We start from the raw sequence: 22359 nt of genomic DNA on the forward strand, positions 1-22359 counted from the left end.
TCTACAAGGGCCACACTTCTCCTAGGAGCAATGAGCTTAAATCTAGTAGTCACTAAAAGGTGTCTTGCTTGTTTCAGAGTATTCACAAATTCTCTGAAGTAACTAGAGCTACAGTAGGTATCTTGGCAAGTGAAAGTTGTCAGTGAGGTATTAGATAAACTAGTACAGCTGTTCAGACACTTGAAGCTAAAGCTGCATTGGGGAACCACTTTTTAAGGTATAAATTGGGGAACATTAACTCTTATTTTTAGACTAGACTTGGAGCTGAAGGATCATGAAGGAAGCACAGCTCTGTGGCTTGCAGTTCAGTATATCACTGTATCGTCTGATCAGTCTGTAAACCCTTTTGAGGATGCCCCTGTTGTAAATGGAACCTCATTTGATGAGAACAGTTTTGCAGCAAGGTTGATCCAACGAGGCAGCAATACAGATGCTCCAGACACAGTAACAGGTAAAACAGAAGTTTGTATTTCTGTGTAGGTGGAAGGCTTGTAAGTTAATTGCTTAATGTTAACTGCACTCTGAGGACCTGAATGAGGTTTCAACCGCATTTGCTGTGTAATGAATGGTAGGTGGTAGTAGCTTTAACCAGAGCTGGAACACTGACAGCCCCAAGCTGAGCTTGACTTTCAGGAAGTGACAGAAAATCTGGACTCCTTGCCAGGTCCTAGTATCCTCTTTACAGTTTCAAAATGTGTAATTGCTAAATGGTAGTGCACATCACAGACCAGCATTGCAAGGGGACTACTAGTCGGTAGGATTTTCTTTGTTGGCTTTGAACTTTAATGTTGCAAGGTAGTGTGGAAGGTGCTAGCACACTTGTTAGTATCAAAGTGTGGTTGGAATAGCACTTTAACAGCGTTCATGGTTTTTCTTTAGGAAACTGCTTGCTTCAGAGGGCAGCTGGTGCAGGAAATGAGGCAGCTTCTCTCTTCCTAGCAACTCATGGAGCAAAAGTCAACCACCAAAATAAATGGGTAAAAGCAGAAACTTATAGACTGTAGTCTGAAAGTTTCCTTATTTCTATTCAGAAATAAGATAGCAGAGATCCATCATTGTTAACCATAGCTTAAAGCAAGTTGGAACACCTGCTGAGCCTTTTGCATGTTTTCAGATATTTACTAGTGATCAGACACAATTGCGTTCTCGTGGCACTGTTCTTGCAGCATCACCAGTTGTTAATATGCTTTTAACACTTTCCTCAGTGCCTGTTCTAATAAAGTTCTTAAGATAGGCTAACTCTGGTAGTTTGAAAGTCCTAAGGACCTCCAGTTACTAGGAGTTAAGCTCTTCATGTCAATTCTTGTGGGCATAGTAGTTTAAAAGCTACTTCTCTTCATGTCCAAGCTGTTAACCTAGTACCCCCTTTATTAAAGGGAGAAACACCACTGCATACAGCCTGTAGGCATGGCCTAGCAAACCTGACAGCAGAACTTCTGCAACAAGGAGCCAATCCAAACATCCAGACAGCAGAAGCAGTGCTTGGTCAGAAGGATGCATCTTCTCCAACAGCAGAGAATGTTTATCTGCAAACTCCCCTTCACATGGCTATTGCTTACAATCACCCAGATGTGGTGTCAGTCATCCTGGAACAAAAAGGTAAGTTTTTTCTGGTTCAGACAGTATTGATGCTGTAGTGGATCAGTATGTCAAGATGGCATCTAAACTGTGTTTTGACAAACTACTAATAAAGCATGTCTTCCTGTAAACATTGTTTAAGTAGAGCAATTAATAAGACTGGCTAAACACAGTCTTAAATTCAAATTATCTGCTTAAGACTAGAAAATTAATTTGCCCATGAATCTTTCTAAATTTTCCACTATGGATGATGGACTTGAACACTTAGCCCCAGGCTGTATTCTAACTGTACAACTGAGATCCTTTTTCTCTCCCTGCCAAAGCATTTGGTTCAGGTAAATGCTGGAATCAAATATGGATAAAGGCATCTTTCTGTGGTTAGACTTCTGCCTTCCCCAGCTCTCAGTAAGACTGTTTTGTATGGAGTAATGCTAGTATTATAGTTGAGTTGAAACTTTGGTACTGAAATACTAGGAGGTAACGGTTTATTAAATGCTCCTAGTTCAGCTTCTTTCTAGCAGCAGGAAGGGAGTTTGACAGCTGAAGCAAGGCCTATTTTGTCTCCTACTATAAGTGGGATTTAGAAGGGAGTAGGTGAATTGGGGAGAATATCCTCCATCCCAGGGAGCTGAGAAGGAAGTGTGCTGCCACCATCTTGCAGTACAGCCTCCACTCCTCATTCTCAGAGTTTTGTATATGCCACTCTGTTTGGAGATAAAGGGAGCAATTTAAGCCTCTTAGCTAGAAAGTTGAATGTTTTTTAGTATAAGTATTAAGATTAGGCAGTAGTGGCAATACTACCTGAATCCTAAGCAGTATCACATCTGGGAAACTGAAGGTATCTTGCTCAGATCTTTCAAACTGACTGCTAAAGGAACGGCCTACTTCAAAATGGGACATTGCTACTGCTGCAGCTTTCAATGTGCAACTGCAGCTCAAGTACAAGAGCACTCTAATTCCCTGTGGTTTCTTTGTAGCTAATGCTCTTCATGCTACCAACAATTTGCAAATTATTCCTGACTTTAGTCTAAAGGACTCGAGAGACCAGACTGTGCTGGGATTGGCTCTTTGGACAGGTATGTGCCTTCAAAACAAGATGAGAATTTTTGTATGGAAGCTATGATGTGGATAAGATTTCTTTTTTTTTTTTTAAAGACAAACCAGCAGATGTGTGTTCATGTCCTAGCTTGTGCTGCTAGTCAGAAGCTGTCAAGGAAAGCTTTAGCTAATTCTTCACTTTGTAAAACTGAATAGTCACATCTGACTCACTGATAGATTTCTAGCCCTACAGCTTACCTTCTTGACTAGCAGGTAGCATGGAGCCTCTTGCCCACAACTGTATTCGCAGTTCTGTGGAACTGTTCCACTGCGAACTCCCTAGTAGTTTTCATAGCAGATCACTGTATTGTCTGTTCATGGTTAACTCTGTTCTAGACACTGGTTAATACAGAATGCTGACCTTTACAAAGGGAAAATGAGCTACTTTAAGCAGCTGTTAAGGGGAATGGAACTTGAAATACTGATTCAGAAGATGCTTTCTTGTCTGAAATGTGGAGGGAAATGGTTTGGGGGGAAACTAGGTATTCCTGTTTGCAGCCAAGTGACATTTCAACAGTATCAGTACATCATCAAAAGAAAGAAGTGGCATGGTCACTACTGAATCAATTCCTACTGAGTTGGAAACAGTGACTGTATGGGGCATGGCTACTCATACTCTGGACTTGAGAGATGAGTCAGAACACTTGGTAATGTTTCTCTGTATGGCAGCGCTAGATGTCATCCATATGTAACAAACTTCTTTACTGTCTAGGCTTTTCACTTTCCTTTCCAATGAAAGGAAACTAAAATGTAGCTTTCTGTCTACCACTGCCCATACCTGCTTCTGAGATAAAGGAGGAGGAATTAAGCTAAACATCTAATACTGTAATATTCAAGGGAATATCTTAGGAATGTAATACCAAAGTTAATGTTTGTTGGACAAAAGTCTGAAGTGATATGAAGGATTAGGCTAGGTATGGTTAAGGAGGATTCTATTACATTTGGGTTGGCAGAACTAATGGGAAAGCTCTGCTGTATACCAGACCGTATCTTGTGTCTTCAAGCAAGACCAAAAGGACTCAGTAATCAATATTCAATAAGTCTGTAAAAGAATATTCAAGCTGGGTAGAGTCATGGGTTGGTTAGCTCATGTATGTAAATTTTAATAGGCTCTAGCATTGATTCCGTGCACCTCTTACTGCAATTATTGAAATTGAAGGCTTGAAGCTTTATTTATTAATCTTCAGTGTCTCTGTTTTATAGAACTGAAGGTAAAATACTAATGAGCTTTAACTCTTTAGGCATGCACACAATAGCAGCTCAGCTGCTTGGATCTGGGGCGTCCATCAATGACACAATGTCAGACGGACAGACTCTGCTACATATGGCAATACAGAGACAAGACAGTAAGAGTGCACTCTTTTTGCTGGAACATCAGGCAGATATAAATGTCAGGTAAGATCTTAACTGATACAACACTCAACGGGATATGTATTTAGGAGCAGGTAGTTATGACTGCCTTTATATAATGTCTTAAAATTGGTTTCAAATCATGATTTGTGCATAGTTATGTGTTTGGTGGGTTTTTTTATGGTACTAGTTATGGCTGAGGGATTACATATGTGAACTTGGACCTATATATAGTTCCACTGGTCAGTACCTCTACTTGAGGCTGCAGAGGGAGGTTCCACTTAATTCTAGGTAGAACAGAATCCTCTGTAACAGACTCTCAAGTCCAAGAAGCATGGTACTGAACTTCTGTAGTCTGATCTATTTGCTGGCTTGTGGGAGCTGCAAGTTTTCTACCATCTAAAATAATTGGATGCAGCTCCAGTAACAAGATTCTGATAGAACTTGCTTCCCGAGTTATCTCCTAGACAGGTTGATATTAGACTTAACAAAACATTTATCTGCTTACATGACTGACAGGCTTTCTTTGAAATTTGGCGAGCTCTACTGTAATGAATGTCATGGGTATGAACTACCTAATACTGCTGTTCTAACTTCAGTTTTTTAACAGTTGGTATTTCTGACTTGCTTGAAGTGTTGCCACAGTGCAGACAAGGCTGTTCGCTTCTGTGGCAGTAGGCTTGCACTGAAGGAACTCTGTTCAAATAATGGCTGCACTTAAGGAAGGGACAGTGTCTCTGAGCTAAGAACACTAACATGCTTTTCAAACTTAGAAATCAATTACTTGCTACTAAAGGGAGGGGTTAAAGGAAGGTAAATTACATAGCTGTGATGAAAAACTAACATGGTGCGTTTGCTTGGCTGTAGAGGTGTGGTCTGACCACAGCAAAAACAACACGCATGAAGATGTTTATTGGCGAAGCCAAGAATTTACTGTAATATGAGTCCAAACTTTATAGTGCAGGAGTAACATGCTTCAAAATCTACCCATTACAGAACACAGGATGGAGAGACTGCCTTACAGCTAGCTATAAAAAACCAGCTCCCTCTTGTGGTTGATGCTATTTGTACCAGAGGAGCAGACATGTCTGTGCCAGATGAGAAAGGAAATCCTCCTTTATGGCTTGCCTTAGAAAATAACCTGGAAGATATTGCATCAACTCTGGTAAGACTGTCAGTTGACTTAATTTAGTCTCATTTTTGTGCATCTTGCTAGCAGCAATGGGCTTATCAGCAAAACTAAACTCAATGCATGAAGAGAACAGAGTAGTCTTATACCACTGTCTAACTTCTAGAGGTTTTTCTTCACCAGAAGTTCCTTTTTCTTGGGAAATCTTTTATAAACACTGTAGTCTGCATAGCCAAATATCTTGCAGCCACTGTGATAAAAGTATAGAATATGCTATCTGGATTCCTGATCCTGGAAAGAGTAATGATGTACTAAAAACATCAGTCTCTAGCATACCAGACTTATGTAATGATCAGCATCTTGAATAAAACTGAACACTCATATGTGTGCTTTAGAGTATGTGCTGGGTTTTATTGCATCTTAAAGTTCCATCAAGGCCTTTAAAGGCTTATATTTACTTTCAAGACTATTTACTTTCAGGCATAGGTGATCCAGCAGGAGAATTCCTGGACGCAAGTAGACCTCCTTATGTCTCCTTCTTAAGGAAGTTACTTGAAGGCTTTGTCTCTGATGTCCAGTTATTGTCTGCTAGAGACAACTATTAAAAAGCTGTGCTGATGACCTGAAAAGTACATCTTGTAACTGTACTTGACCATTACTGCTGGTATTGGATAAGAATCTTTATGGAGTCAACACTGAAACTACTTACGTATAAACCTTGTAAATAGTTTGTAAAGTGGAGTGGAACAAGTCTTATTTAAGTGCCACATTGCTTGAGTAAGTAGTTCTGTAGTACAAGGATACAAATATTAGGAATGCAAATATTAGAAATACAGTTACTGAAAAAAACTATCTCTGTTTAGCTGAAGAACTACCTCTGTTTAGCTGAATGTATAGGAAAGCAAGTAAATGGGCCAGACCTTCAAAGGCAATGTCTGCTGATGCTACTTGACTCACTTTAGGTGCTTGTCATTGCTGAAAGTGATGTAACTGTTAGCCAAACTGGCTTAAGACCTGTCTATTCAGAGTATATGGGTGAATATCTGGATTGTTAGTAAACACTACCTAATAAAGTATTACAGAGTAGGCAGATAAAATAGTCATCCAGAAGACATTAAAGTAGCTTCCTGAAATTCAGTGACTGTCACAAGAATAGATAGAGCATCTCAAATTCTGCCTCTAAGGGATAATGTTTCAGAAGCATTAGTCAAGGGCTATATAAAGTAGTAGGAGCCTGCTGGAGACGAAAAAACTTCACTGCCTCATTGTGCTTCTCCTTCCAGGTTAGGCATGGCTGTGATTCAACCTGTTGGGGGTCAGGACCAAGTGGCTGCTTACAAACTCTTCTTCACAGAGCGATTGATGAAAACAGTGAACAAATAGCATGCTTTCTTATTCGCAGGTCAGACCCCTTTCTAAAATACAAACCTTCTAATGTGCATGTACATATTTTCCTAGCATAAATTAATTGAATGCTATTTTGAGCCAGTAACAGGTATGTGCTTCATTAGACTTTTGGTGGGTGGATGGCACTTATGGAATTCTGACTAATCTTAAAGACACATTGTGTTATCTATATTACTATCATGTTCTTGATGACAAGAGTCAAACTAAAACCAGGAATTTGTGCTTCTGTAGAATGTGTTAGCAGTTGTAAAATTTTTTCTGACCCTTGTTTGGAACAGTTTAAATCTGGATTAAACGTAATAAATGGACTGTATGGTATTTGTTTTAGTGGTTGTGATGTGAATAGTCCCAGAAAGCCAGGCCCAAATGGAGAAGGAGAAGAGGAAGCTCATGATGGACAGACACCCCTACACTTGGCAGCCTGCTGGGGACTAGAAGAGGTGATCCAGTGCCTTTTGGAGTTTGGTGCCAATGTCAATGCTCAGGTATGTAGAGAAATTCTGTACAGCTTCTTTGAAGCTGATTCTTTGCCTATAACACAGTGAAAACAAACTTTCCTTTCAGCTGTGTATTTTACTTCATAAAAAGAACATCCTTCTATTATGGCTGAGCCAATGCGATGACTGGCTGCAGTTCTACTTTCTTTCCTGTCCCTTTTTACGAGATCTAGTGCTTATCCACCCATATGATGACTTAACTCAGGAAGCTATACTGAAGGAAAATAATGATACAGAAAACTTCTTGCAGTGTTAGTTTTCTGATATAATGATTGAATTCAACTCTTCTGTCCCTAGTGTGAATTAATGGCAGGAGCAGGGCTGTATTCTGCTGTAATTGATCATTAGATCAGCTATAGTGTAAAGCTCCAGAATAATCTATTTTGTTAGCATGTTTGGGAAGTGTCTTCTGTTAGAGTAAACTGAGGTGATGTAAGTATGAATTACACTTCATTTTTTATTACACTGTAATCCTTAAACAGAAGCTTGACAAATAGCAACAAAAGGAATTAATGTATTACACTTCTAGGCCCTGATGCTATTGAAAATGACATCAAAATGAATGACACAACACATAGTCACAAAGCAGCCATGACTGTAAACTGCTGCTTGATACAGACAAATGATTGAACACCTTATTTGAATTTGCTAGACTTAAGTTTGAATGCTCATCTCTGCCCCCAAAATATCTGATTAAATGGGAAATGTTACTCTGAGCTACTTAAATGGCTGTATAGCACAGGATTGAGGTCAACCTATTTGGAGAAACAAATACCAATTTGTTTTACTTACACTGTGGATTTGAGCTCCCACTGCAACTGTTGGGTGTCCCAGCCAAAGGCAGCTGGGTATGTCACAACTAAACTAATAAGCTTCCTCAACCCTTCAGAATTAGGGAGGGATTTGTGTATTACTGAATCTTCATATAACCAACTTCTGCTTTCCTTCTAGGATGCAGAAGGAAGAACTCCAATCCATGTTGCCATTAGCAACCAACATAACGTTATCATTCAGCTTATGATTTCACATCCAGATATTAAGCTGAATGTACGTGACAGGCAAGGAATGACTCCCTTTGCATGTGCTATGACGTATAAAAATAACAAAGCGGCTGAAGCAATTCTGAAGAGGGAACCAGGAGCTGCTGAACAGGTAAGCTGGGAGTATTCAAAGCATGCTGGTCGTCCTAGTGCACTAGTTTGTGGTAACAGGTGTTCCACTAGCAATTTCTGCTTTGTCCTTTTATGGCTTTACATGGAATGACATTTGCCAGATGCCAGTTTTCTGTAGCAAGATTTATTGGGAAACTGTAGGTGTGTACACCTACTCGCTATGTGAGAGTAAGAACATCAAGGGTTAGTGTCTCATCAAACCTTATCTCATCTTGTCAGTACTAAATTGAGGAACAGGCTTATATGTATATAAGGAGAAAGTTCTAGCTCTACTCTTGTCTTGTGCTGGACTAGTACAAAAATAATCTATTTAGCTCTCCTAAAGCTATCCAAAACAGAAACCCTGACCTAAAGTAAGTGAATAATAGATGTTATGTTGCACTGCTGAACTATAAGACCTCCAACTGTATCTTCAGGCTTCTGGTGTGACACTTCAGGCAGCTGTTCAGGAGTTTCTTCCTACCCTATGTAAGTTTAATTACTAGTAAAGTATTTGAGTGCTTAGTGAGCTCTTGTAATATATCTAAAACATGGTTACAAATACAGCCAGTTCTAAATATGCTTTAACATTAGCTTTAAGGCAAAGATAAACAGCAACATGCACTTGGCATTAAGCCAAAAAAAAGAATACACTTTGCATCAGTGTGGCAGGATTGCATGTTGCTTCCTTCTCTGGTGTTAACTGCCAGATTGATTCAAGTTTGTCTCAATCAAGTTTATCATTGACTGCTGCTCTGTACTTAGGACAACAGCTGCTAACTTTTTGTCTGTCATAATACTCTCCAGTGTATGGTCAAGAAATGACAAGGTTATAAGGTACAAATAAAGTAGTCTAAAGCAGACTAGAGTGAGCAGTTGCAGCTGATAATTTCTCAGTTCAGTTATTTGATAGTCACATTTATCAAATAAGTCTCTAATGTCAAGCAGTGAAAGGAACAAGATTCTACAATTCACCTCAAGTAGAGGGAACAAGTATCTCTTAGTGAAAGTACATCCTACTACATAACAACTTGCTGTTCTACAGAAATAATGGACTTCATTTCACGTGCCCTTTCTGCCACAGGTTGATAATAAGGGTCGGAATTTCCTACATGTAGCTGTTCAGAACTCTGACATTGAGAGTGTGCTGTTCCTGATAAGCGTACAGGCTAATGTAAACTCCCGGGTCCAGGATGCCTCCAAACTAACACCTCTCCATCTGGCTGTACAAGCTGGCTCAGAGATCATTGTGCGTAATCTGGTATGTACTGGAGAGTAATTTTTCCTGTAATTAAAAATACACGTTCTGCTTTAATGCATATTGTCTCTAGGCTGGAGAAGTCAGCTGAAGGTGACACCGTTCTTTCTGAAACGGAACTCAGACTTGCATAAAGTTCCCTTAGCTTGTACTGCTAGCTGAGCTGCATCAGTAGCCTTTGCATGAGCATGTTTGATTTGCAGCAACTACTAGGTAGTGTGGCTCACTTTAAAGGAGGAACCTTATCTTGCAGTTTCTACAGATTTGAACATGAACACAAGTTGCAGCAGCTCAGTAATGATAGCATTTTATATATACTGGAGGCCTAGAAATATCTCTGTACAGTGGAGTTGTGTGCTTCATTCACAGAAATAAAACTGTGGGCTAATAGCCCTGAAAACATTTTTGAACATATTCCTTTTTGCATCTTGACAGCTGCTGGCAGGTGCCCAGGTGAATGAACTGACTAAGCATCGTCAGACTGCTCTTCACTTAGCAGCCCAGCAAGATTTGCCCACTATTTGCTCAGTCCTTCTGGAGAATGGAGTAGACTTTGCAGCTGTAGATGAAAATGGAAATAATGGTAAACTTCTACAGTTATACAAGTAGATGTAAACACTTCAGTAGGTCTGTTAATGGTATCTCCTAGTGGTAGAAATAGCCCACTGAATGGGCTCATTCTTCAAAGGTGAAAAAGAATGAAGTCCAAGAAATCAAAGCTGGTGGAAGGAGTTTTGGAGAGGGAAGGTGGGGGAAGTGGAAGGGGAGTGCTTAATTTTATCAAGCTGTAATTATTGCCGACATTAACCATTTCAGATTCTTGAAGCTTCTCTTTTACTTTTCAGCTCTTCATCTGGCAGTGATGCATGGCCGTCTAAACAATATCCGGGTCCTTCTCACGGAGTGCAATGTAGATGCAGAAGCGTTTAATATTAGGTAATTATTATAGTCTTAACAGACTAGAAGAACAACGATCTATTTTAAAATATGTGCTAGTATGACTAAATAAAAGCCACAGATTTGGCTTGGATTGTAGTATTTCTACACTAATTTTACAGTGAAGTGTGCAGAGCATGCTGTGACTAAATTGTGTGGAAATTATGTATACCAAGAAAAGGAAGTTAAAGTAGGCAGTTGTGTGTGATGTATTGAGGTACTTAGGTGTGGCATTGTTTAAGTCTGAACCAAACTTGAAAACAAGGAGAGTTGGATGAGTTACTGTAGTATCAAGCAGACTTCGATCAGCATAAAAACCTCTTTTCCCCAGAGGCCAGTCACCAATGCATATTTTGGGACAATATGGGAAAGATAACGCAGCAGCCATCTGTGACCTTTTCTTGGAGTGTATGCCAGAGTACCCTCTAGACAAACCTGATGCTGAAGGAAACACAGGTAGGTGAGATTCAATAGCTATTAAACTTTAAAGTCAATCAAATCATATTAAAGGTGTGTCACTTTTAAAGCTTGAATAATTGGCAGTAGTATGTTAAATACAGTAAGATGCAAACATTAGATGGAAACTTAAAAGAACTAAAGATCCTGCTCTGGACTGAGTGTAACACAAGACCTACTATTATGTTAGCAGGGAAGTGTCTGGCTTTTATTTTTCAGTGCTCCTGTTGGCTTACATGAAGGGAAATGCTAACTTGTGTCGTGCAATAGTGAGAGCTGGGGCTCGTCTTGGAGTTAACAATAATCAAGGAGTCAATATCTTCAACTACCAAGTTGCTACAAAACAGCTTCTCTTTAGACTGCTAGGTAAGTACTACTTGCTACAGGTGGAAAGTGTTTTTACCTTGTGCTTATGAGATATTTCCGTGGAGGAAACAACTCTGGACATCTAACTTAGATGACAATAATTCCAGAGGGGCTGAACTTCTGAATATTCTACTACTTTAAATGGGGGGTAAAAATACTAATTTTTCTCATGGTTAACTGAAAAGTTGCACAATGCACACCTGTCAAACTTAAAATATTACTTTTTCTGGAAGGATAGACATGGAGACTCCTGGCTGGTGTCGTAGTCTAATGTAGCTTAAAACCTAGATACTGCTCTTTAATGTGTGCTGTATAGTCACTGTGGATAATGTGATGTTGATGAAAGCAAGTATACATTGTTTACAAACAAGTCTGCAGCTACTGCAAGAGTAGTTAAATCAATTATACCGGGTGCAACCTAAAACTGGAAGAAGCCTCCTTGATGTTACAGCATACTCAAGAGGTGTCTGAGCCCATTTTGCCTTTACATTTTTGCCTCTTAACAGATATGCTGACAAAAGAACCTCCCTGGTGTGATGGCTCCAACTGCTATGAATGCACTGCCAAATTTGGAGTCACGACAAGGAAGCATCACTGGTAATATGACACATCTTGCTGTGCTTACAGGGAAACTGATTTCTCTTCCAAATGTAGCTAGGCTTGTTCCTTCTGGTGGTTTAGGAAACCTCCATGTTAATGTAGGTGTATAACCAGTAATCCAGCTGAAATGTTCCTCCCTGTCCTAGACCAGTAACTTGTGGCCTGACTAAAATCATATCTTAAGCAGTTTGTGCACTTCATATTCTGTTTTGTTGGAAATGAGAAATCACGTCAAAGGTCCAGTAGTGAAACAGAGGATTTAGATGCCTGCTTTCAGTAATGGGGCTGACTGGCTCTGAAACGGGTGACAGATTTGGGCAGCCACTGGCAGCTTAGGTTAGGGGTGCTGTTTGTAATATGGAAATAACTGATGATGCTGACATGAGCTGCTCTTGTGTAGCTAGGAGTTGCCTTTCACTAGTCTGAACTTTTATGAAATATGCTGGGTTAGATGGATGTTAAGCTAGACTTTTCTCTTGGCCCACTGTTCCAGAGAAACTATACATGTATCAGTTGAAGTAGTACTAGGTGATTGACTAGTATAGAAGCAGCATGTGGTTTTTGGTATTAGTATTCAATTATTTATTCAATTATTAGATGAGAGATATCAGAAGATACAAGAATACAAGATAAAAGAAAAATGTAGCATTTCAATTGCTACTGTACCTTTTTAGTGATACTGTCATTGATAAAGACTATCAGACAGTAAAACCCTGGTGTTCAGTATGAGTGAATTCACTTTTCTCCCACCCCTCTTCTATTAACAGCCGACACTGTGGACGCCTGCTTTGCCATAAGTGCTCAACAAAGGAGATTCCTATCATAAAATTTGATTTGAACAAGCCAGTTCGAGTTTGCAACATCTGCTTTGATGTCCTGACTCTGGGAGGAGTCTCCTAGTATGCTGTGGAAGTAAAGGGATTTCCCAGTCAGCGCTCCTGACAGCAGCTTACAAGCCCTCTGGATAGGGAAGAGGAGGCCTATACATGTCTTCTGCAATAGACTGAACTAAGGACCCTGTTATGATATATACTGGTATAAATGACTTTGTATGACTGTAAATGTATTGGGCTGTGATAGACTTCACTAGGAATTCGAGTGGATCATTGAAACCAAGTGACAAAAGAATTTAGACCCTCTTCTAGTTGCAGTGGGGTATGGAAGCTAAAATTGTTAGGCTGATGTTTGAATCGACATAAAACAGGTCTGTCCTTGACATGGTGCTTTGCACTGAGCAACTCCATTAAGTCCTGTGGCTTTCAGGCTGCTTGGTAGAGATGGCATTAAGTTTCAGGGTAACCAGGTATCTTTCTTTGCTTTGTCTTAAAAGATAAATGTTCCCTTTCTTTAGAGAAGACTTCATGTGAAGCTAGACTGAGCTGTTGCAACCACGGTTCATTTAAAGAAACTGTTCAAAAAATGGGGGTAGTTCCAAGCATAGCTCAAGAATTGTGGCCTTATAACAGAAAGCTTTACAACATCTGATGCAAAGCAGTCAGAATTGCAGATCCACATCTTGATACCTCCTCAGTAAATGTCTCATTAGCTTTAGCATGTTCAAGAGAAGTGCAAGATTGTTTTAGCCCCTAAATACTCTTGCTCATACCTGCTAGAGCTGTCAAAGTCTACTTTGTTGCACTTTCACATTTACCTTGCTAGTCCTTCCAATTCATGAAACTTGTATAAATGAACATAAGTGCGCTGAAAGGCCTAAGCATATGCTAGATGGAGAAACACTAAAACTGGCTAAGGAGTCTAACTTGCAATACAGCAATAAATGCTGAAGTGCATTATGAATCCCATGAGGGAGAGTAGCACTTTCCTTTGGTTTAAAGACCCTGGTGAACTGCTGCAGGAGAGTCAGTAACCCTCCCAGTGTAGAATGTGCTGCACCTCTAGACATTAAATTTGGGTCCATTTTCAGCAGGATTGCTGGTGAGTGGGAGTATATTTGGAGGCTTCCTATTAACATTAAGACTCTGGCCTTGAAGGAAGGATTCTGTACTGGCAGTGTGGTGCCAGGCATTTGGATTAAGCTGCAGTATTTTAATCTAGGCTGGTTGTGCTCTCTTAAACATGCTGAATCTGTAAAAATCCAATACCACGTTGTCTAGGTAAACAGGAAAGTACTTTGCTGATAGACAAGGTTATGATTTTGTGGGCAAAGGCTTCAGTCAGAAAAAATGTGTACTTAAGCAAAACTACATGCCATGTTAAGGCTGTTTTCATCCCAAGAGATGAGCCTAGTTTAGAGTCAACTCAGCATTCCTCATCTCTATTCCATAAGCATTTATTTAATGACTGTTATCTCCAATGTACAATATGGACAAGTTGGTGACACATTGCCCTGTTTGGAATAGTGACTTGTCAGTCTTGGGGTAAGATGAGATGATAAACCAGACTGCTGCTTTTATGGGAGACTTGCTTGAGGGTTTTCTCAAACTTGTACAGGAAGAGGATGGGAGAGGGTGTAATTGCTGACATTTGCACGATGAATTTCACATCAAGTCTCACTTGATCTGCACTTTGATCTTCCAATATGCATGTATTATAACTGGAATCTCCCCTCTTAACACTAGAGAAGAATAATGGATGATAAATTTGCCTCACTGTTTAATGTCTGCTGCTGTCATGTTCCAACAGAATGCCCTGGGTAACACAACTGGTCTCTGTAAAACAGTTACTAATACAAATGGTGCATCTCTAGCATAATACTCTAGGTGAATGAGGTGGAAAATAATGGTGTCTGAAGCATTTAACTGCAAGCTACAGTTTGGGTTTTTTGAGTGAAATAGATGATGGAAAACACTGTACTTCTAGTCCATTGCTTTCTGATATTTCAGAGTATCACTGGTTGCAAGTCTCTAGCAGTGAAAGATAATGATGGAGAGAAAGTGCATTTGGTGAAAGAAGTCTTGTCTATAGTGTATCCCATGATAACATGTTGAATTCCTTCTTGGTTTAGAGCTGCAGTGCTGTGGAGTGGTAAGTGTGTGCTCAAAATACTGAGAGAGAGTGGTAGAAGAGTGTTTTTCCAAGATCACAGCCTACAGACTTCAACTTAATTGGAAAAGGGCACAATTTGTAATTGCTGAAGTATTTAAACATCACTTTTTCAGTGACTTCTCTGATGGAAGGGGCAAAGGAACAGGGAGCTCAGTTCTAATAGAATGAGCAACCTTTTAAATAATGAAAAATGTAGATCTTGTGAAAGTTCAGCTTAACTGAATGGCAAATTTAAGGCTGGCTAGTTGCTCTTTTTAAAAGTAGAATATTAATTAAAACCGCCTGAAACTCGGAAAGATGTGGGAAACCATATGTTATGTTCCTAGTTGGCTTTTTACAGCCAATACTGTACCAGCTTTCTCACTGAAGTCTGAAAGGAAAGTTAAGGTTATTGATAAACTAATGTACAGCCTGAAGTGTTCATTAAATTTAAAGCAACTAAATTCAGCGAATTTGATCATTTTAAAGTGCCTTTGAGATAGTTTCCTTCCAGCCAATTCTAAATAGCTTTCTGCCAGAGTTAAAGGGGAAAAGCTCACAACTTGAACCAAAACCCAAGTTAGTTCTCTTCTAGTTCAACTAAAGAGGCTGACTCCACCAAACTGGTGGAGCTCAATCCTTCATGCAGTCTGCCTAGTATTGGTCTGAACTCTCAGACCTCTGGGATTTTGGGGGAGTTTTGCTGGCAGTGCTCCACAGCAGGGTACAAATGTGAGTGGAGGCACTTGGTAATGTAGTAGTGGTCAACGCATTTCTAACTCCATAAACAACTGCTCTTCCTTTTTGTAGCACACTACAGTTGTGACCAAAAATCCCACCCCTCTTACCCCTGCTGTCTTTAAGTGGTATCTATGAACTTGAGACTCAAGTCTGCCAAGCATTGAACAAAAGGGTAAATGGAAAACAAACTTTGGCCCCTGGGAAGTGATGCTGGCAAACCAGGCTTCAGGCACTTCAAGGGGGCTGCATGGGAAGTCTGTGGTGGTTCATACTGTAGCTTTTTGTTCCAAGACTGGATTCTTTTGGATAGCAGTCATCTAGCACTCTTATACAAGCACAAAATGTGGTCTGGCTTAAGTTTTAATTTGTGTGTCTGAAAAAGGTGTAGTCACTGTTTCACACCACTAAGTGGAGTGAGAATGTTAGTGTTGAAGATGCTAACAGAGCATAGCAAGTTGCTGGCTGAAAGCTGACAGATGCCTTAATGACTTCCTGTGCTGGAGACCAATGGCTTGTACAACTTCTCACGTAGTGCTTATAAATTAACATATACAATATGGGAGGCCAAGGCTTGTTTTTTTGGGTTTTTTTTTTGTGTGTAGATCAAATGTTAATAGGCAAGTCCTCTTTTTCCTGTAACCAGCAGAGTTGGGTACTGCAGCAAACTCATCTCTAGAAAAATGTATGAGTGACAAAAATAACTCTGAACCTTCTAATACCCTCTGTGAAATAGAAAAGGAAGTCTTCGAACAATGGCATTTTATCTGCAATGTTTGTCTGGAGTCATTGTAAAAATGTATTTTTCCAATATGCATTACTTTGTTGTGTAATGATTCTACTTGTAATAAAATGCATAACTAGATAATGCATCATGAGGTGGAAACCTTGTTAAGAAAGTATCTTCTCCTGTATACACAGCTGCCTCTCTGCAAGCTATCCTTTACAAGCCACAAGGAAAACTAGGGCTATAACATTTAACTGGGCATGATAACTTTATTCTTTGTTCTGAAATTATTCCAGGTATTCATTTTAATGTTGTGGAACTGCTACAACTGTTCTTTTGGCTGTTAAGGTCTGGTGTTCTAGCTTATACCATATAGTCATCTTGAATACCTTGTACTAGACTTATCTATAATCAGTCTTACGAAACAATCTGAACTTCCTACAGGCCAGAGCTGGTTCAGAGAGTATGTCAGTTCTTGGCTCAGATCCATTTAAATGGATGAGCTGAGCTGAGTTGACACACAGTAACAAACTATTAGTGCATTCAGTTGTATGCTGGTGGGCAGCTTAGCCTCCTGGAAGAGCATAGAACTGCTGCAGTTTTACTTCAGGAAAACGAAAGCTTCAGTGCAATAGTATACCCAACCAAAACATCTTGGTGAGATTGTGATGCATTAGTCTTTTATTAATAAAACTTACTGAAGTACAGATGCATGGTGAGCTTTATTAGAGCACTGCCTGGTATTGACTTGACCCCTGTATAACTATCACAGTTTTCTTCCCACCCTTTTCTACTATGGGAGAATCTTACCTTGTTTCTACTCTAATTTAAAACCTCAGCTAGTCTTGCAGCAGTTCAGGTCAGAGAGGGAGTCTCCTTGTTTGCTTTAATAGATGACTTATTCTTAGTGCAAGATAAACTTTTTCCCCTCCCAGTGTTTCTAAACACTAAACTGAGGAATAAGCTGTGAATTGGTTTTCAACCAATTTTAACTTAAAGCAACACCACCCCATCTTGCCTTCCTGCAGCAGCTTACTTGATTTTTGTGTAGCTTTGAAGCTCAAAACCATCTTCTCAGCTTTTCAGCACTATTTGCTTAGTGCTGAAGCATTACAGCAAGATGAAACTTGCTTAGAAGTTACATAGCTGATATACTTCCAGTAGGCCTCTAACTTGTGATATTGACTTGCCCTTACAAACTACTTTTTACAGTATTTAATAATCTAGAATTTGCTGCAACTTTTAAATATCTTGAAAATAGCTGTTTAAAGCTACTTGACAATAATTTTTTTTAATGTGAGCTCTTGTTAAAGAAGATGTGTCCAAAAGCAAATGACATGCTGATACTTAAAATGTCCACCAAATTATGGAGATAATGAAGCACTGCTTTGCAGCTCTTTCCTGCAGATTTTACACAGCTTTTATCTTTAGGATTGTTATGTGAAATGAACAGCCTGCTCCAAGGCCAAAGATGGCACAAGCCCAAGGCTGAGTTTCCATTCTAAGAGTGTGACTGGGGACTTGAAGACTGTCTGAGGGCTCTGCTGCTGCTCAGTTACACAGACAACTTCCACTGCTGACCAGTAAAAGCTGGCACATCTGCCTAGAAGTGCCCTGGAGGACTTCTCTTCAAGATTACAGTGGAAAAGAAACACAGCGGAACCAGGTTAAAAACCAAACCGAACACAAAACCCCAAACGTTTATTACAACAACCATGTACACATTTAAGTTGCTGTATGGCTCCCATCCATGGCAGCTGTAGCCTCATCTAAACAACATAGGTAAGAAGTGCTGTAATATGTCCTACTGGCACTGTAATGAAGTAATAACTTCTTTTGAAGCAATGCTGCCAGGCCTCCTGTAATCTGACTAGTTATTAACTACTTAGATTTGTGGGACTTTCTTGAGAGGTGGTAGTAGCTCAAAACTAATGACTCCCAGCTGTTTATAAATAGGTGGCAGCTGCCTTAAGGAAAAGAACTGAACACAGCTCAGCACAGATCTGTGCTACTGCTGGACTCTGTGTAATGTGGGTGTCTCTCTCAGGGCTGCAGCTACACCAGAAACCGATTCTAGCAGTAGATTGTCTGAAAAACACCAACAGCTTCCCTGCAGCCTGGGGTTTGTAGCACTAGGCCCTATGCAGGTATTCCCTTGTCCTTTTCAGCCCCACACAGAAATGGTAAAAACCCACCCTGTGCTTCTGGGAGTCACTCCTATTACTGATTTTTGCCAGCTGTGATAAAATATGTATGGACTTTAAGGGAGCTGGGCCTTGTGAGGATACGTCTAGCCTCAGGTTATAGTCTGATGGACATATACTACATGGGAGGAGGTCACATACCAGAATGGGAATAGGAGGCAGATTACAGCAGGATGGTCATGTTGCCACATAGCTTTTGTTATTGCTTATTTAAAAATACAACTTCCTGATCCGAGTAGTTTGAGAGTACTGAATCACAGGACCAGGATGGTGAGGTTAATATAAAACAACAATCCTCATAGGTGGCTTCCAATTATCTTCTTTGCACAGTATCTAATTACAAACACTAGAAGAGGAAATACAGCTATCACCTTTGCCTTCTGTACTCCAAGAATTTCATAAAGCTTGTATGTAACTAAACCGCACAGGTTCCTAGATACCATGTACCTTAATTGTAGGAGAAATTCAGGCTCTCCCTGCTACCTTTAAACTGTCCAGAGTAAATCAGGTGACCGGGAAGGAGCATTAGTACTACAATGCAGTAGGCAAAGTTCTAGTGACTGGAGGACTGTGCGTAAACTGAGGTCAGTGATGCTGCAGCAGTTCTTGTGGTCACTACCTTGCTGCCTTAAAACACACCACATTGCACCCACCACTGTGCACACAACCATCTATTTCCTGACTGCGCAAGAAATCGGTTTTTAAATATAATTCAGGCTGTGCATCTTAAAGTTTTTGCCAGATGTAAAAATATCACAGAAATATAACACTAAGAAAGAAAGCATCCCGCTGCTGATTTTTTAGCCACTAACTTGGCTAAAGTGTTTCCTCCTTCTCTCATCTCCATCTCCGCACATTAAAAAAAGAGTCACAAATAACATGAAATTATTATTACTTCATTTGTACAGACGGAAGGGAATGAAGCTGGAGCTGCCCATCCAAAGTGCAACGTTTCACTGTAGGACTCTACACCCGCCTCAGATCCGGCACTTGGAGTCACACCTTTAGGACACACTGCTCTGCCAGCGGATGGCAGCCATCGTATTCCTCCAGCTGAGGATTATCCAGATCACCTCTGCCGCTGTGCTCGGTGGAGTCCGGCTCACCCCATGGGGGACCAGTAGTCCTCACGCACACACAGTGGCTGCCCCTGGAACCAGGTCGGTATAGCTTCCGGGGGACTCCAGCCCAGTCTCTGTTCACTCCCCCGCTAAGAATGGAAAATTAAAATAAATTACAATTCAAACCTGTGAAAATATTTCCAGTGAATTGAGAATCATTAGATAAAAACCAAGACAATCTGGGGGAGTTAAAACTAACAATACACTCACTGGGGCAGACTTTGCTCCCAAGAGCCAACATCCCACAACTTTCTGATACCTTTTTACTGGCTGTGCTTCAGAAACCTGTGGCCTGAACCTGGTTTCATCAGTGCTGCTACATGCTCTCGCCCTTCTGGGAGCAACCAACTTCTGCTTCCTGTATTTCTATTGCTGGAAACAGAATCATAGCCTTATGTAGCACAGCGTGTCTAATGGCAAAATGCCTTTTTTGGGGGTAGCTAATTGCTCACAGATAACCACATGCTGCCTTCTGTGCAGTGACTGAACACAGTGATTTTGAGAACTAGGGCAGAAGAAAAAAAAAAGTCTCAGTCACTTCCGCAACTACTTCATAGGGTCTCTGTGGGCCAAATCCTGCCTGTTCCCCTAACTACTGCATCTTTTAAGCCTGTAAACTCTTACACAAGCGACTGCCACACAACACCCAGTCCCAAGGCTGTACCCAAGCTCGTTCACACATATAAGCAGATTCCCAAGGTATTAAGTGCTACTGGTAAACCGAAATGAAGACTAAGCATCTTCAATGTGGTCTGTGAAATTATTTCATCTTAAAACAAAATAGTCCCTAAACTGAGAGAGCAATACAACTAAATAGGCCAAGTAGGAAATGACTGTTCAAAGCTCAACCTCATTTTTATGTGGTTTTAAGTAAAAACTGTTGCAGCAGTAGCCCATGAGACAGGCCATGAAACTGTCTGAAAAACACTAGCTAATCTTTGCATTCCTGCTAGGTGAGAAAACCTGCTCAAATGCGCAGATGACAGTCCTTATGGGATTTCCGTCCTGTTTTTCAAAGAACAGGAGGATCACCTGCACTTGTGGCAAATTCTGAAACCTGATTTTGATTCCAGTGTGATAGAGGAGTTTTTGCCTCAGAAATAAAATTCCTAAAAGTATCAGTGATCGCTTTATTTTCCTTTTACCCACTCACCAGGTCAGTGAGCAGAGCTCTGCTCTGCCACCTCACACTGGAGAACATTTTCGCTAGCCCAACCTACACCTCTGTGCAACTCCAGACTAGGTGGAGGCCATCAGCGGTTGCTGGACTGGCAGAAAAAAAATCTAGTGACTCCGAGTCAGTCACACAGCAGCAGCAGCTCAACCTGGCACAGGGAGAACAGCACCGCTGCTCCTTGCAGGTTGGCTCTGCCTCTGTCAGAAAGCACAGCCTGAGGAATGCAGACCGGGTAAGGGACCATGCCTGGCATATTCCAGCCATGCCAGCACCCAGCACATTAAGACCAACCTATGCCCTCCTGCGGAGAAGTCAGCAGACCTCACCTACAGACTACGTAGTGTGGTGGCTGCAGGAGCCGGGACATCTTCCTCCGCCACTCCTGCTAGGAGAGGTAATGACAAAGCTCAGGGCATCCAAAAAAAGGGCAGAAATGTTCTGCTCCAAAGGGTTCAAGCATGATGGCAAGAAGGCGGAGGTTTACCTCTGTCTGGAGCACCAGAATCGGCTGCCCTTAGCAGAGCTCCATTCAGAGTTGCAGGGTGGAAACTGCTGCTTCCTCTGCTCACTTTCTGCTTGGAACTTCACAGCTTCCTCAATCGCAGCCTCAGCCTGCCTTAAGGCTTCTGTCGGTGCCCCATTTTCATCATAGAATCTGCCCACCAGCTTCCCTGGGAGAGAAGATCAATTAAGACCACAGCGTTTCCAGGCAACGAAAATGAATAGTTCTGGGTTTTGTTTTTTTTTTTTACATTTGTTATTTAAAGACAAAAAAAGGTGGATCTCGCCACGGCCCACTTTTAAAACCGTACTGAGCTTACATCCTTTCCATTCTTGGATCACACAGCACTTTACCCGCATTAATAAAACCATGCAGGACAAGCTTGGGCACAGACTCATTAAAGAGGAGAAAGTCAACGCCACTTTCAGCTGCAGACCCCAGAAGTCCTTCCCACCCACGCACCTCATTCCCCAAAATAGTTTCCCTGCACTGCTGCTCCTACAGTCTCCCGAGTCCTGCTAATTTCAGTACTCGCAGCGTTGGCTCTGCGCCTCGTGCTCAGCAGAGATGAATAAAAGCAGGGCAGAGAGCTGCAGCCGGCAGCCCAGGGCAGGAAAACTGTTAAGCTTCGTCTCAGAGGAAAGCGGACCTCAAACGAGGTCTGATTTAGCAGCAGCTCCAGCTGGTGGCTCACAGGTTTCAGTACGCTGGTCTCCAGCAGCCGCCCGCAGCACGGCTGGAAGACCCTCACCAAGGTGGACGTGGCGTAGGCGAAACCCGGCGCCACGCAGCGCCGCGTGCCCCGACCTTCCGTCGCCGCGCTGCAGGCCTACCCTCGCCCGCCCGCTCTCCTCCGTGCCCCTTTCTGCCTTACGTGCGGTCACCCCGGCCAGAAGCACCTACCCACGGGATCGTAGTTGTCGCCGTAGAAGGAGAGCCAGCTCCGGATGGCCAGCATCTCGCCCGGCGACAGCGCCGACACGTCGTCCACCAGCCCCGCCGGGGTGAAGTCGCCGGTGGCAAACGCTCTGGTGGCATCTCTGCCTGTGGGGCAGGCAGGCGGTGAGCCCCGGCCAGGC

The 22359-nt window shown here is 41.4% G+C and overlaps 2 protein-coding genes across 5 annotated transcripts in view; one reads left to right on the forward strand and one right to left on the reverse strand.

Moving 5' to 3' along the window:
* The window catches only part of ANKFY1 (ankyrin repeat and FYVE domain containing 1), a 34518-nt gene extending 18391 nt beyond the window's left edge, over window positions 1-16127 (forward strand). For 3 of the 4 annotated variants that reach the window (XM_010573499.1, XM_010573500.1, XM_010573502.1), the window contains 16 exons: window positions 252-451; window positions 880-977; window positions 1377-1599; window positions 2556-2654; window positions 3918-4071; window positions 5023-5191; window positions 6439-6557; window positions 6891-7047; window positions 8011-8211; window positions 9295-9471; window positions 9904-10051; window positions 10314-10404; window positions 10736-10860; window positions 11080-11226; window positions 11733-11823; window positions 12594-16127. In XM_010573499.1, the coding sequence (XP_010571801.1) occupies window positions 252-451; window positions 880-977; window positions 1377-1599; window positions 2556-2654; window positions 3918-4071; window positions 5023-5191; window positions 6439-6557; window positions 6891-7047; window positions 8011-8211; window positions 9295-9471; window positions 9904-10051; window positions 10314-10404; window positions 10736-10860; window positions 11080-11226; window positions 11733-11823; window positions 12594-12726 (2332 nt within the window). In that variant the 3' untranslated portion in view covers window positions 12727-16127. Of the gene's footprint in view, window positions 1-251; window positions 452-879; window positions 978-1376; window positions 1600-2555; window positions 2655-3917; window positions 4072-5022; window positions 5192-6438; window positions 6558-6890; window positions 7048-8010; window positions 8212-9294; window positions 9472-9903; window positions 10052-10313; window positions 10405-10735; window positions 10861-11053; window positions 11227-11732; window positions 11824-12593 lie in introns of those variants that run through there. The other variant, XM_010573501.1, reaches the window with a different exon arrangement.
* An 891-nt stretch (window positions 16128-17018) lies between these two features.
* LOC104835497 (neuferricin) lies at window positions 17019-22341 on the reverse strand. The gene is made up of 3 exons (XM_010573503.1): window positions 22184-22341; window positions 21263-21449; window positions 17019-19690 (listed from the first exon to the last, which is right to left on the reverse strand). The coding sequence occupies exons 1-3, from the start codon at window positions 22236-22238 to the stop codon at window positions 19477-19479; spliced, it is 456 nt and encodes a 151-aa protein (XP_010571805.1). The 5' UTR covers window positions 22239-22341; the 3' UTR covers window positions 17019-19476.
* Between the last annotated feature and the right edge of the window lie 18 nt (window positions 22342-22359).

Source organism: Haliaeetus leucocephalus, unplaced genomic scaffold, assembly GCF_000737465.1.
Source record: "Haliaeetus leucocephalus isolate CR32 unplaced genomic scaffold, Haliaeetus_leucocephalus-4.0 Scaffold395, whole genome shotgun sequence".
In the NCBI taxonomy this organism is placed as follows: domain Eukaryota; kingdom Metazoa; phylum Chordata; class Aves; order Accipitriformes; family Accipitridae; genus Haliaeetus; species Haliaeetus leucocephalus.

Bases quoted from the DNA above. Each gene is read 5' to 3' on its own strand.
- LOC104835497 (XM_010573503.1), bottom strand. From the start codon at position 22,238: ATGCTGGCCATCCGGAGCTGGCTCTCCTTCTACGGCGACAACTACGAT. The intron at 21,450-22,183 runs GTAGGTGCTTCT...CTTCTCTCCCAG, and splicing joins CGACAACTACGATCCCGTGG to GGAAGCTGGTGGGCAGATTC. The intron at 19,691-21,262 runs GTAAACCTCCGC...TTCCATTCTTAG, and splicing joins TTCTGGTGCTCCAGACAGAG to CGGGGGAGTGAACAGAGACT.